Genomic DNA, 15,932 nt, shown 5'->3' with positions numbered 1-15,932 from the left:
TTAGAAATTTATGTGATAATTCAGCTCACTTCTCTCTTTGCTTTGATTAAGTGAAAACGGGTTAGTCTTTTATTTTTTAAACAGAAAGCATAATGAATTGTGTGTGAAAAGGATAAGTTGATCTCTTGATCTGTTGAAAGCTGATAATTAACAATGGTCCAAGTAAAAGAAACTCCAGAATATGTGGTGGGAAGGCGCATACCAGGTGGTTCCACCACAGGACCTTATTAATGTTCTGGTTACATTTTTGCACTCAGTTCCTCAGATTTACAACCCCATCAAAGGCTCCCAAGAGACTTGTTTGTTAACCCTCTTCTGGCCAAGGTGGCTTCTGTCAGGCCAGGGAAGAAAGAACATGCAGGGACATCTGCTTTGCCACTCTGGGAATTGCTTTGGGTTTTGTTATCGAAAGATTTTGTTATTGAAGATAAAAAAGGTGACTGATTGCCTTGAGAAACAGCAGTTATTCTATGGGATTTCTCTGTATCTCCCTCTAAATCCTTTGCTTTGAACCTGTGATTTTCCTCCTGTTAGTGTTTTGTAGTTGTATCCTAATGTAGTATCTTAAATTCAGCTGGGCCTTACTTAGCTGCCTCCTTCCCGAGAAGGGAAATGAGCTCTACCTTTGATAAAGCTATAAAAAAATAACATTTTTACAGCCTTTAAAAGCATATTCCCCTCTGTGAGCCTAGCTGCCTCACAACAGCAAGGTCTTGGGCGAATCCAAAAACCTGCCTTTTGGTTGGTGAAAGAATTTCTGGGTGAATTGATCAAATATTCGTAACTATCACATACTGTGCATATCCTGTAGAATATGTTTTGTTTGATAGGATGTGATGGATCTTTAGAATTAATCTGTTCTTTTAAAAATGGTCTGTTGCCTTAAAGGGGAATGGAGTAATTTAGCAGGAAATACCCACCCCCTCCCTGCCTTCCAACATTCCTCACCGAGGTGAGAGGTTGGGTGCAGCTAGGTTTAAATTCTAGGTGATGTCCAATTTACCACCTCCTCCAAGCAATTTCACAACAGGGTCACACAGGATTTTAGCTCTCTTCAGTTTATTAAAGTGTACAAATCTTGCATGTTTGCATGAATTTGACTAAACTATTCCAAAATCAGGAAGCATTTTAACCTGTTTTTCTGCAGGCTTTTAAAGTACACACTTTGATCCTTATACCTGCAGGTGATTGGAAGTGAGAGAGCCCAGTCTCACTTTTTCATATACTTGGGAATAATACAGGATTTGGGTTCTTAAAATTTTGAATTATTTTTGTGAAGTGAGTATGTATCTGGAAGTCACTGGGGGAAAGGGGGTATGTGTGTGTGTGTGTGTGCGTGTGGAAGGTAAAGGTGTGGGACTGACCTGGGCAGGGTGGAGGTGATGTGCATGCCAGCGGCACTTCATAGAAAGGCTGTCTGAGATAGGGCCTCTTACCTGTTGGCTGAAGTCCTGTTAACCAGGTTAATTAACAAGTGCCCAGTCTGAAGGCAGAGTGAGTATTTAAACTTGTCTTTACTATTAAGGAGCTTCTCCGTACTTACTTGTGGCAGCTGCTGTACAAGTAACTCTCTTAATGCTACAAAAATTATGTATGAAAAGGAGATAAAGCAGTGCAAATACAGAGGAGAATGTAGTAAATTAATGGGTGTTATAGTATCATTACTGGCATTTGCTGTTTTTAAGTATTTGATTTATGTCATAAAAACTATGTGTGTAGGGGGGGTAAAGGGGAAAAAACCTACCCACACAAAACTATATCAGTAACAAAATTTGTTCACTCGGCTCTGAAAGCACAGCTCCCCTTCTGCATCTGGAGAAACGGCAGCAATACAATTTCTTTTGTTCTGCTTTTCTCAATTTTATCTTCAATATAGTAATAATTATCTGCAGTGGGTGGTAGCTGGCTTGACAGGAGCTGTGAGTCAAAATGATTTCCTGGGCAGAGTTTTTTGCCAATTGCTTACTATCTGTACTGGCTTTCACATCTTCACCAATAACAGGAACAAAATGCTAGGATTCAGGTATCTGGAACAGTAGCTATTTTACTGCTCCTAAAATCTCCTTAGACTACATGGTTTGAATAGGAATTGTTGACATTTAACAACAACAAAACATTAAAAAGGCAAAGCCTGCTGTGATACCACTTAACTGTTAGGAGGGAAAGTTAGTTCTTTGTGAGCAAGGCCAGCCCTGCCCAGTACCAGTTGCTGCGTAGGGAGCTGCATTAAGGCTGGAAGGGGTCCCTTCATACAGCCCTCCCTCATCATCTGCCTGCAGCATGTTACTGAGTTGTCAGCATGTGTGAGCTTGAAGGCAAAAGTTTTGGCTAACGGTAAAAAGTAATGGTCAATGATTTTTCTCTCTTCACCAGCTTGCATGTTTTCTGTAGCAACCGTAAGTGTTTTACCTGCAAGCAAGAGATCTATCAGGAATGGAATTCCAACATTTTAGTAACTGTATATACCACAATGATTAGAAGTCCTGATCTGGACTTCTTCGTTGTGATGAGTGTTCCAAAATAATACCACTACCACCTTCCAAGGCTACTTTTGATTGGATCCGGGAGTATAAGCCTTTCAGAACACGGTATTACACTCATCATGATATACTGGGTAAGTTTGTTTCGGAAATCCTTTCCTCACAATTTGATATTTGGGAAAACTCCAAGAGCTGTTGTGTCCATTTGTTCTTGACTGTCATGATGGCATTCACATCTTGGTAAGAAAGAACTGCACATACCTTCTAAATATTAATAAATGCAGTATATTCAGAGTGGGGACAGGGTCACCTGTCCTGTGGTGCATGGCAGCATTCAGGTTTGGGCATAATGAAGTGCAAAAGAGAATTACCTGTAAGACCATTAGCAAATGTTTTGTAAGGCTCAACTAGTTTGGGAAGAGCTATGGTTGACTTAATGTTTGCAAAGATCATCCCATCATCCTTTGACAGGACACAACGGGGATGTTTTATCCTGAATCCTGCCTTATACTTGATTCTGGCTACTGACCTTGGATTGAGGCTCTGTAGAGCCTCTTGAGGTCTGATTTTTTTCTGGAACACCACAATCATAACCTCAGCGATGAAGCGTATGGTAGCATTCATATGTTTGAGGATCTAACAAGGTTCTGAAGTATCTTTATATGCTGTGCCTAATTGTCGTAGAGGTTTCTGATCAGCAGTGTTAAGTTTTGCAGAAATTATGTAATGCATTTTAATTAACATGTGTTGTGAAGAGGAGTGTGCTTGGCTTGTATTTTAAACAATATCAAGAGATTGTCAGTGTCCTGGGAGCCCCGGCAGCAGGGTGAGTACCATGTGTGTCTCTGAACACAAGGCTTCAGCCCTACATCGGCACGCACAGTGTAAAACACATCCAGAAGGCCAGAGACAGTATCTTCTGAAATTTATTTTCTGTTTACTGCTTAATATAATAGACTGGGGAAAAGCTACACAGTCAGAGCACGACATGCTTGTTGCTAAGGTTTATGCACTGTTGGACTTCTATTTTGCTGTTGTGAGTTGACCCCTTTGTCCCACCCTGCTACTGTTTTCCATGTACTTAGTGTTAGCTCCATGAGGGGACTCTGCCCACCTGTATGAAGCGGGGAGGGGACTGGAATGAAAAAGGGAGACTGAATCCTCCAGTGCCTCTGTGAAAGCCAGGTCTCCTGTGTCCCTAGTCCTTTTTCATTTTCCTTTATAATAACCCAGGAAAATGTGACTCCGTGGCCCTGTCAAGCACAGAGAATGGGATCCAAAGCAGTGCCCAGGCTTGCCACTGAGTAGGAAGGGCCAAGGCAGAGGATCTGAAATCCTACTGTTGTGGGGGCAGGGGGGAAGTTTTGGGTTGCAGGAAGGCATCTTTATCCACCTCCCTCTGCAGTGGCTTCCTTTCTGGGCAATTGAAGACCAGCCTTTCAAATGAGTTAACAGGGCTACCTGTTTGCTTTTACAGCATGTCCACAGGAAGAGATAGATGGTGATGCTAACATCTCGCTTCTACCCCATCCATATTGCTAAGGGGAGCATCCCTGGCCTAGGCCCTGTGAAGAAAGCTATGTGGCTCACCTCCGTGCTGCTTCACTCCCCCTTTCTAGAAGGGATTAGCTGTGCTCCTGCAGCACTGGTGCTGCTCGGGACCTGGACAAACACAACAGCACTGGAGATGGAGGGGTTGCTTTATGTGTGCATGCTCTGTTCCAAACACCTGAAATGTTCTGCCATATCCTGCCAAGAATATTTATTATGTGCCCCAAGAGTGGCACGAAGGAATGTAAGGGCATCTTGGAGCAAGAGACCTTGCTGAAAACCTTGGAGGACTCTGAGGGCACAGGGAGCCAAAGAGGGCACCGTCTCACCTGTAGCACCTGAAGGGAGCAAAACCATCCCCTGAGCTGCCATGAGGTTTAGCCACAGACATAAAAGGGTGAATCATTCCCAAGAAAGCTGAGGAGTGAGTATTGCTTGTGCTGTGTAGATGGCCACCAGAACAAGGAGTCAGGAGGGGAACCTGTGATGCTCTCCAGTTGCACAGCCTTGCCTAGAAGGTGAGAGTTGGGTTCAGCACCTTCCTATTACATTTGTGGACCTGCATAAGGAATAATAATTGTGTTTTCCTATATGTGAAGTGAGGGTGCATGTTTTTTAGCCTTTTGATTTTTAATTCAGCTGTGGAGCATAGCAAAAAGGTCAGGAGAGAGGCACAGGTTCCTGCACCCCGGTTATTTGCTGTGCATGATCTGCTTGTGTTGATTGTGCAGAGGCCGGAGCAGACATTCAAAGGAAACAACATGGAAAGAAGGAGGCAGAGATACAAGAGTGCATTGAAAAAGGAAAGCTGAACTTTGGTCTCAGGTAAATTAAATTATGCTCCTGTCATTTAAATGATAATTATTCTTTGGAGTAATTGTTATAGTGCTAAAACAGTTAATAAAGAACTTTGAGGTCACTGCTATAGAGCTGTCATTACTTTCAGCTCCTCCGTTATTCATAGATTTCTGCGCACACATATTTCTCCAGTTTCTGATCACAACAAAGTATACTTTGAATTAATAACAAATTTTGCATCTGGTCTGAAAATGGCCTCTAAAGCACATAGAAGTTACCAGCTGTTAAAGCTGTTCCCCATAGTGCTATGTAAGGTTCTGAAACTGCCCTTTATGTTTTATATATATAGTGGTTACAACTGTGGCACCTCAGTGCTATTGTGTGGCCATGGTTTAACTAACAGGAATCACTGCAATAAAACTGCCAAATGGGCCAAAATGTATTTAGCCATCTGGTTTTAAATTTAACTTCCTCTGATTTCTTAAATAGAAAATACAGAACTATTGATTATGTGACCTCTGTTTCATCTTAATAGGATGTTAATAGAATGTGAGCAGCTATACTTAAGTAGTAACTTGTTTTAAAGGCTGAAATGCAGAGGGAAGATGCAGTGGATAAAACTCTCAAAGAGGCAGCCGCTAACCACAGTGCATTTGTACAAGACCTTAAACAAAATCTTGGAAAGGAATTAAAGGTATAAACCAGTTTGCTTTCACTGGAGTTTTTGAATGCTTGCCATAACCAGGACCTTTACTCATCTGAGATTTGAACTCTGGTGCCAGGAGAAGTACTTGGCCTGAAAGGTTTGTCTTTGTGCTAGATGAGATGGAGCTGGAGCTAGCTAGATTTTTAATTCACTTTGCAGCAAGTTTCACATTTTTTAAAAATTTATCTAATGAAGATTGTGGACTTGGTTGAAAATTCCTTGTCAGGCCTTGATTCAGCCAGCCACTGAACTTGATTAGGTGTGTTTCTTAAGGACAGTTAAATACGGGCTTAACTTTAAATCCGTCCTGAAGTTTCATGCCCTTCGAAGCTAGAAAGGTGTTTAACTGATCTGCTGAACCTGCACCCTAAGTGGGGTGGAGGAGAAGGAAAACTGCCAGCATGTGTATATTCCTAAATGAAGCACACAACCTGTAGCTTTATATTTCTATGTATGCTTAGCACATGCTTTATGTGGCTGTTTGGATATCTGAGAAAAGGCTCAGAGATACACAAAGAGAAAGGAAGGCAACTGACTTGTGGATCTGAGCCTTCCTGTTTTCTGCACCACTTCACAGGGCTTTTTACCACTAGAGCATCCAGGCACTTCTCGGTCAGGCATTACACAGTCCGTCTAACACCTGTCATCCTTAGTCTTGCAGCCTGCTACTAGTGGATGAAGGGCACACAGAGAATTGTTGGAGTGTTTTGCCTTGGAATTTTATTTTATACGAGTTTCAAAATAGCTATCTGTTTATACTGCAGGCAATCAAAGCAATGTGCTTGGCATCTGAAGAGGAAAAGCAGGGAGGTTTACAGCAGTCTTAAGTTTCCAGCAGAGTTCATTCCATTTTATGGAGCTGTTTTCCATGGGAGCTGTCTTTTGTTGTCATAGCGTCTGCCAACAATACTTGGCAGAAGCTTAATTTGTGTTTAACCATTCAATTACTTGCCATGAGCTGATTCTATATCTTCATAGACCTGAGTGCTCAGAATTTGAAACATGTACCATTTTTCCTGATAACATTGGCATCAGTGACTAAGGACTAGGGAGCAGATACAGAATTCTACAGCTGAAACAAAAAAAGAGGCAGATGTAACTAAAGTAATTGCAAGATGTTTTAGGCTGGGTGGGCTTTTTTTCTTGCAGTTCATTTTGAGAGGTGTATTAACAGTGAGCTAACTGCTCACTAGCAGCTAGTTTGGAGAGGTGGTGGCAGAAAATTTGCCTAGCATCTGTCTAAGCCAACAGTGGCAGGCAACAGAACATATCACTGAATGAATGACTGAAGTGAGTTTTTACATGTAGGATAGGTCAAAGACAACTGCTTTCAGCTGATAGCCTCAGGAGTGACTTTTTGCAGCAGTCTTGATGTGGCTGTTCCACTACCACTAATGATCAAATGGTTTTAAGCTAGGGTTCTTTCAGGCAGGTCTTATTATTTGTCACTTCACTTGGCAGCAATAGACAAACAACCAGTATTCACGAAAATACACAGAATACAGAGCTCGTACATGTGTGTGCAAGAGATTTATGGCAGACCTCATGTAACTCTGCTTATCCTGTATTAGAAAACCCACCAAGATCTAAGCAGCCAAAGCTTTCCCAGTAGTGTCTTGCCACTTTCACAGAAGGTGCACTTGTCAGGGGTCTTGGAAAGAACTGTGAATGGTGGTAAAGAGGCATAGATCACCAGGCAGTGAGTTAAGTTGGTTGGATTGCTTTACTGCATGGCCAGGTTTGGTGTGGACTATAATGGCAACGGAGGTATATTGGTATATATTGAGTTGTCTGATATTCCAGATGTATTTATGTCCATTTGGACCGCCTAAGATTAGTGTTGTCATACCTTTATGTATCGGCCCAAGCAGTATCTTGCTAACATGCATACCCAAGGCCAGGCTGCTCCTCCATGTCACACTAAAGCCATGCCACCAGCCATGTGAGCTTGTGAAGAAAATGTATTGGGAACTTTTTGTGCCTTTTGTAGAAAACAGGGATGATGTGGAATGATGCTGCAATAAGACACTGTAATTGCCCCGTAATATCTGCCTTAAGTCTGTTCTGCTGGGTTTTGCTGGGGATTGTGTAAAGACAATAAGCTGTTGTCACTACTTCCATGTACTTTTAACTTCACTTAAGGAAGAGGTGAGGAAGGCAAAGGCAGAGATGCAGCAGTACATGGAGGATGAGCAGAAGAGAAAGGCTGAAGCTGCAGAGCAGCACATGGCTCACAGAGTTCGGTGTGCCCTCGTGGAGTGTGCCCGGGAGAAGATGCAAGCAGTGTGGCTGAAGCCAGGAAACAGGAGAGGGAGGCAGCCCTGAAAGAAGCAGCCAGGCAGCACAGGTGCTCTTAGTGTTTCCCCTGACTTGGCTGGTAAACATACTATGCTAATGACTGGAATTGCATCCGCATTGTGCAGATGTGGGTCTTCTAGGAAGAGATTGTTAGACCCTTCAGAAAAAAAAAACTTATTTGGAAATGTCAAGTGACCAGCAGGAGTCACAGGCTCATTCTCACTGATGCTCCATGTAGAAATAAAACAATTTTTGTTCCTAAAAGGAAGTATCACAAAGCCGTTTTCACTATTAAAGCATGACCTTTCTGACAAAGGTAAATGACAATCCACATAAATTTAGCTGTTCTCTAACTTGTCATGTTTGCAGAGTTCTGGGAAAATATCTCCAGCAAACTGGAGGGAGCAATAACAGAGGGCAGAAATAGTTTTCTCTACATTGAAGTATTTTGCTCAGTAACTTCAATGGATGCCTGATACACTATTCTTTATATGCCCTTGAGCCAACTCTGGTGAATAGCACCCGTAACGTTTTGACTACATAATATAAATTGTATGTTTTATTACTGATGTGTTAGCACAGAGGTGTTCTCAGTACCACTTAAAAGTACAAATGAATCTATAGTCTAGAAATCAGTTCTTAGATTTCACTTCAAGACAGCATTTTTACTTGAGGAGAGAATTGTTCAAAGTCTGTTTGAAAATCAGTATGTACTTAAGTGCTAGCTCAAAAAGAGACCTGAATGAAGAGTGAAACATTAATCCTTTATATTTTTCATTGGAAGCAGGCATCATTAATTTATCACTGGATGTGACACATGCAGAAGTAGAATCTTCTGCAGCTGCCTTTCTCTGTGTGGCCTTCTTTTACCCTATTTTATTTCAGAAGTTCTACATCAAGTCCTGATTTCATGTATATTTATAGTTGAATAAGAGAGGTTTTATAACAACCTGAATACCGTTAAATTGGTTTTTAAATAATCTTTAATAACAGGTGTTCCCTACAAATATTTTCTTCTTTTTCTTTTTTAAATAGAAAGCACTTAGAGCAACTCAAAGAAGAAAGTGTGTTAGCCGAGGAACTATATCATAAGAGTATAGAGCAATTAAACAAAGAAAAATGTCATGAGATTAATATTGCCCTGAGTATCACATGAAAAGAGAATCAGATTGGGACTGAAAAACAGCTCAAAGAAGCAGAGACCCTACATCTTCATGAGCTGGAAAAAGTGACGGTTATGCTGAAAGCAGCAGAAGAACAGGCAAAGACTGATGCAAGAACTGGAAAAGATGACAGATTGGAAGGACAGTCTGGGAACTGAAATACAAGCAATGAGACAAGCTTTTCAAAAGTATATTGATGCCGCATTTCCTAATCTGTCCCCTGGATAATGAGATTTTATTCTGCCATTTAGAAAAGCATTTGAGCAGAAGGACACCCCAGAAGAGGCAGAGGACAGTGACAAGGAATATAAAAGAACTAGTATTAGAAGTGTGAGATTCACAGCCATGGATAAACACAACTACAAATAGGTGATGCTGAAAAATAAATTAATCTCTGCTCACTGAATGATATGAGTGTGGTTAGAATGATACAGAGGAAAATAACCACCACTATATTAAATAATGATGTGATGAGACATGCTTAGAAATTATGCATTAATTTTTGTTTTGCAAATGCTAGGGCAGAGGTTGGAATATGTAGCACTTGAGGAGCTTCCCACTGAGTTTTTCTTGAGAAGGAAAATATCTGAAAATCTGATCAGAAAATCTGTCATTTAGTTAAGCATCAGCACTTGGACTGTCTTCCCCTGAATACTCATGTGTAGAGTAAGACATGCAAGCTTTGAACACTTGCAGCTTGGGTTCTGAGATTTACAGGGCAGTTATTCTAGGTAACAGTGTGTATGTCTATGTAGAGTACTTGCAAGTGAGTGGTTACATGAGCAGAAAACTCACCTGGCTTGAGAGACAGCTTTTGGGCAAAAAGTATGTGCCAGCAGGCACACAAAATAATTTTCTTATGGGAGAACTCAAGTTTATCTATTCACACAAGTTTGAAGCCTCATGGCTTTAGGCCAGCTTCAATACATCGATTGGGTCTGAGATTCAGCCTGCCTAAACGTTTGCTTAGTCTTCACTGTGTAATAAGCCTTCTTAAAGCATTCACTTAATATTCACTGAAGCTTTGTGTCTATCTCATTTTTTACCTGTTGCTCTGAAAACACTGTATAGCATCTTGAGCGTGAGCTGGGGAATGTAAAGGAGCTGGTCTTTACTGTAGGTGATAGAAAGTATAATATGGTGAAGGAAACTCTCCATAGGCATCTTGTTTAAGGGAATTTTAAAAGCAATCTGTGCTGCCTTCTTTTTCTCATGCTCATAAAGAACCCCAGAAGACAAAAGAGCAGAATAATCTCAGAGATACCCATCACTGTACCAAACCAAAAAGTGAAGACAAGTGAGGTCACTGGTTTCTTGTGGAACAGTTTAGTTCATATAAAATACTTTGAACGGATATTTGGCATGCTCTGGCACTATTTCTGACGTAAATGCCTGTAAGACCCTACCTCACTGAGTCGTGGAAGAACTGATTCTTCCTGCTTATTTCCCCTCTTGTGCTCCCAATGAAAAGAATCCAAAGTTCGTGTTGACCAGTTGTCTAATCAAATGCATAAACTTCACAGACCCCAAGATTAAACTCGTGTTTACATCTTAACAGTTCTTCGGCAGTCTGAAATACTCCATAAACTACAAGCCATTTTTTTAAAGAAAACATTTACAAGTACATCAAGCATAAAAGTCTTTTGAAACTGCAGGAGTAAAATACTGGAACTAAATAGCAGCTGCATCATGAAATAGCTAAAGCTGATGAACGCTTTCTGTTGGGTTAGCTGATGAAAGGCTCACCTCAGCACACACTGCAGAGGCCAGAGGCACAGCAGCAGCTGGGGGAACCCCAACAACGCAGTCAGAGGAATAAGCCTGCAATCCAGCCCCTCCCAGGAGGGCATCAGCCCCATGGACTGGGAGTGAGAGCCACCACTGGAGAGGCTTTCTAGAGCACCTTGCAGACAGAGAGTGGATACAGCCTGGAGGTATGGGACTCCTTGTGGGATGAGGGAAGAGCATCTTGGGATTGTAGAAAATCTTACCATGGGATGTTTAGGGAAAGAACTAAAGGTGGGGAAAGGGGAAGAAAAAGAGTGGGAAAAGAGAGGGGTAAGGTGGTATAAGAGGAGGGTTTCATGTAAACAGAGGCTGGTTGTAGCTGACCATGGCCTGTGCCTGATCAGTGCAGTCTGTCCTGTCTTCTCATTAAACTCCATTTCTAACTTTTTCCGGGGTGCAGGTCTTTGTCTGTGTGCACGTGTATGCATGGAGGTCTACCTGCTAGCAGCTGGAGTTGAACCACAGATGACAGGGGCTGTGGGCTCAGGATACTGGAACTCATATTATGTGTATATGTATGTCAGTGTGTAATCACTAGCAAATACCAAGACAGGCTAGCTGGCAAATAGGGTAAGAGGTGAGGGAGCCAAGTGGTGGAGTGGCCATAAACCTAAGATACTGGAGAGACCAAACCACCTGAGATTTAGCTACTTGAGGGGCCAGATGGTCAAAGCCGGTGACTGAGAGGCTGTGAGGTTTGAGGGCTGGCTGCTGGTCATGGCTGCACCAGCTACCAGACATGCTGTTTGCATGTGTGTGTCTGTGCGTGAGACAACGAGGGGCAATTCTGCATCTTACTTATCAGAAAACCAAGACGATTAAGTGCTTCAACTCCCCTTGAACAAATAGTTCAGGTTCTCTTACAGTGATAGATAAGTTGATCTTTGTGTTCTCTGCTGAGAAAGATATAATACAATCATCATATACTTCTGCAATGCGTTACTGTTAGCATTTGTTTCAGAAAAAAATAAGTCACCCTGTCTGAAAGGGTTAGTCCACCTTTTATCTGAGATACAGTGGCAGTGACTGATGCAGACCGTGGCTGCTGCAGGGGCAAGTGTTCTCTGTGGTGGACCTTAGTCCTGGGTACCTCAGTCATCCGGACAAGACCAAGGGCCCCTGTGAGTGCACATCCCATGCCCCTCCTGACCCACAGCCTTGGGGGCATATTTGGAGACAGGTGGAAGGGGCTCAAGACCTGGTCAGCTGTGTCTATACATACATATACTGCAGGCACGTTCTGGGATGGAGTTACTCACTAGTGTATGCACAGCATATACAGCTGTCAGACACTGGAATTGCTTCTCATTGCCTTTTGGGAAAGGAAAACCATTTTGGTTTACTGCTTTCAAATGTCAAGGTGAAGTTGTGTTTGCTCTGCTTAGAAACAGCATGTCCTCTGAAATCTGTGTGCTTGGTTGTGTAGAGATGAAAGGAGCCACAGCTTGGCCTAAGTGCATAGCTCTGCAGCATAAATGGACAAAAAAGCAAGCAGTGGAATTGCTGTGTGAACTGGAGAGCCATTTGCCATGGACACTGGTATTTCGAGGAAATACTTTAGAAGGTAAAGTATCTAACTAAGCCTGATTTAAGAGATTTCTTTTTCCCCTTCTAGTTGTACTCACTACACACTATTAATTATGGTTGACTGGCAAGCCAAGAAAAAAGGCCATTTTTCATATTCTGTAAGCTTCTGCATGTCAGATACTTAACTAAGGAAATCTGTGAGCACATGAGCTATTGGTAGCTAATAAAAATTGGAAGTTCAGACATACAAGTAAGCCTTTAATTGCATGAAGCAGAGACAGCATATGTTTGTTGGCTTGATTTTGTTCCTGTGTGAGGACTGCAGCACGAAAAGTAATACTACCCACTTAACTTGCAGTCTGAATCAGAGATAGCATGAATACATGCTTTTTGACTGTTGGTCTAAATGATGTAAAGAAGCTTTCAGATAACATCTGGATGCTAGGGTGCCAGTGATGGCACATATTGACAGCAGAGTGCATGAGACAAAACCTCAAACAGGGAGCTGTAATGCTGTGATGAATAATACACAAAGCAGGATTTCTCTATTAGTCATTCAGGAGATGTCTAAAATTGCCAGAAAGTACCATAGTCTCAGGCACAGTGAAACTTTCTGTCTAAGGCAATGCTATAAAAGACTGAAAAGTGGGTTTTCTAATTACTGAGCAGCTGAACTAGTAGGGAGCTGTGGAACACGGCTGATAAGCAGCTAATTAATAAACTAGAGACATCTTGCTTGTTAGTCCCTCAAAGGTCTGCAGAAGAGATCTGTGATGTCTTAAAAGGAGGATATGCAGATTGTGAAATCTCTGAATGCCTGGCATGGAGAAATGAAGTGTGAAAGGAACTAATCATGCTGGTAGCATTTGGAGTGTGAGTGCACGCTGTTTGTGCGTGTGAGGCAATTAAGGAACTGCAGCGCCTCACGGGCAACAGACTGCAGAATGAATATGCTCTGTCTATGCGTGGATATAGTGTACCCATACAGATATAAACCGAGTAATTGTGATTTAAGTTACTGATGTGTTTTCCTTTGCTGGGCTTAATTAACAACAGTTCAGTGTTACGTTTGATGCAAGTTACAATACAGATTGAGAAATGGAATGTGAGTGACTAATCACAAAATGTATCAAGTGGCTGGAGGGAGATGCAGATGTTGGAACAACTAGCATTACTATTGGCTAATAGGCACAGTACATGGATGTTTTGGGGATGTGTAGGCAGGGTTCTGCCTGAGGATGTCGGCAGTGACCAGAGGGAAAGCCAAATCCTAGAAGGAAGACTGGGCCAACAACAATGATAGAACCATCCTAGGGAGTGAGGAAACCTGTGCCTCCTCCACTGCCGTTTACTGGGACTAGCAGTTAACACATCACCTTAGCTTTCTTTGGTCCAGTGGGCAAACGAAGAGTCAGGTAAACAGCTTGACTAACAACTTCTAGTAAACTAATTCCAAGTAGTACTCCAAGTACTGTACCCCAATGGCGACAAGGCATGCCCACATCTTGGCTTTTCTTCTAGATGATCATTAACACTTTGTCTTGCTCGTATTAGAACGGTCTCTAGCACTTTATTTTGTCTTCTTCTAAAAATATGGCTGTCTCATTCTTATTACTGGATCTTGCCTTTCTTTTGCGTACTTGGATTTTTACAATATACAGCTTGTAGTCCTTTGTTATGCTTGTTCTAAAACTTGAGTGACTAGAGAAAAATCCTACCCATGAAAGTGTCTAGGCACCACATTTTTCCATTATTTTTCTCATAAGATTAAATTCTTCCTTCCTCTAATAAACCTTCAAAAAAAGGCACAGGCACTTTCAGCTTGTTTATTTGAAGACTTAAGCCACGCTATAAATGGAATGTTGCTGGCTGAACTTAAGCTACACTTCATTCTGTCTTCTGTCAAAGCTTCCCAGGAACTTATATTGCTGATGCCAGATCAGTTGCAGGGCTCTGGGTACTACTGCCACAAAAGCTGCAGTCCCTTCCCTATACTGCTTGTGGCATCCCACAATGATTCCTGATTGTTGTGGAGGTTTTTCTCCTTACCTGCCAGTACTGCAAGTGTTAGGTTCTCAAAAAGAGTAGTTTAACTCTGAGGCTAGCATCTGAGCCACTTTGACTTAATACCTAAGGTGTTAACCATCTTTGATGTTTCTGATAGTCCCTCTTTAGTATGAGGTTTATCATCCTGATTTATATCCAGTTCTGTCTAAAAGTCAGTGATCTGGACCTTCAGCCTTGAACTTCACCTTGAAGAATCTCACAATTTCATTATATTGGTAGGAATCTGATGGTGAGACACTTCACTATTCCAGTGAGCACCTGCAGCCCTTCTGTGACATTCCCTTTAAAATACTAAATCTGTCTGTCTGCAAGAAATGCTTATTTCTGGATCAACTAGGTGGTTTCATCTCATCCACAAAACCCATTTTCTGCTCTCCTGCTTCGAGCTGAACAACATCACCATTCACATTTGGTGACTTTTCAGATGTTGCATCTCATTTCTCAGTTACGAAGGACATTTCAAATAGCAATAATAGTTTCTATTTGAAGGTATCCTTTCCTATATTTTGAGGAAAATAGTTTTCTCTATTGTATTTCTTTTTTCTGTTGTATTAGAAACACCACCTTTGTATATAGAAATGAAATCTGGAGACTTTTGAAATAAAGGTAATGAGGAGATGAATTCTCAGAAAAGATACCTGGACTAGAACATTTAATTGCACCATTAAGAGTTGACTGTCATGAGAAAATGACTGAGGAGTCTGGCTCCAAAATACTGTTCAGTGGGATAAATGTTCTCTTACATTCCCAGCCTGACTTGATAAATGATCTACATAAGCTGTTGTTTACAGTCATAGCTTTAAATAGCCTTGGAAAGCATCTCTTGAAAGTCCCAAAACGCTTCCTTTAAGGTATAACATCTTACTTCTGACTGCCAAATACTTGCTCTTTCTGTCTTGTGACCTTCACTGGCTGCAAGGTTGGAGGAATTGAAATGCTAACACTTGTTAACTAAAGTAAACTAGCTAGAAGGTCTCCCTAACCATATTTTCTAGATTCAAAGCTTGATTCAGGGGTATTCAACAGGTTTTCACAAAACAAGAATTCAGACAGGAGTGTTCTTAGATGGTTATATAAATGCATTATTGCTGTGCTTGTGCCCCATTCCCTTTAACCTGACTTCTAACCCAGGAGATATGGTGAGGACATGATAGGTGTGTTCCTTTGTCCACTTTGTCACCTCAGTGAATCTTGGCCAGACCACCTGGATACTCTTGCTTATGAGTGCATGGTCATGAGAATGTGAGTGAAACCAATTTTGGTTTAAATCAAATTTTCCCATGAAATGTAATGCACAATGAAAGAGCCCTTTGTGTTTGAGGAAGAGGAAGGTATAACACTGAAAAGGTACTGCAAAGGGAAATCGTAATGCTTCTTTGAGTCTTTTAATTGATTTGTTGTTGAGTAGAACCAGCACAGAAGCTTTTGAGTTACAGCACTCTCAAAGGCAATGTTCTCTCAAATCTTGTTTAGCTAGATAAAGAAAGAAGCACTTAATTCTTTTGGGCACCAGCTCCCAGAATTTAAGGCACTTTATGGCAAAGGTTGCTTTAC

General features: G+C 41.5%; 1 protein-coding gene across 1 annotated transcript; it reads left to right on the top strand.

Moving 5' to 3' along the window:
- The first annotated feature begins 54 nt into the window (after positions 1–54).
- On the top strand, positions 55–11,004 carry C6H6orf163 (chromosome 6 C6orf163 homolog). Its single transcript, XM_056344526.1, is given in 9 exon segments — positions 55–2,498; positions 2,501–2,614; positions 4,763–4,831; positions 4,834–4,856; positions 5,416–5,523; positions 7,678–7,818; positions 7,821–7,882; positions 8,869–9,099; positions 9,101–11,004. Coding segments are annotated over 9 exon segments (1,167 nt in total). The 5' UTR covers positions 55–2,344; the 3' UTR covers positions 9,366–11,004.
- The last annotated feature ends 4,928 nt before the right edge of the window (positions 11,005–15,932 follow it).

This window comes from Falco biarmicus, chromosome 6 (assembly GCF_023638135.1).
Source record: "Falco biarmicus isolate bFalBia1 chromosome 6, bFalBia1.pri, whole genome shotgun sequence".
Lineage (NCBI taxonomy): Eukaryota > Metazoa > Chordata > Aves > Falconiformes > Falconidae > Falco > Falco biarmicus.
This window is presented reverse-complemented; position numbering and strand designations above follow the sequence as displayed.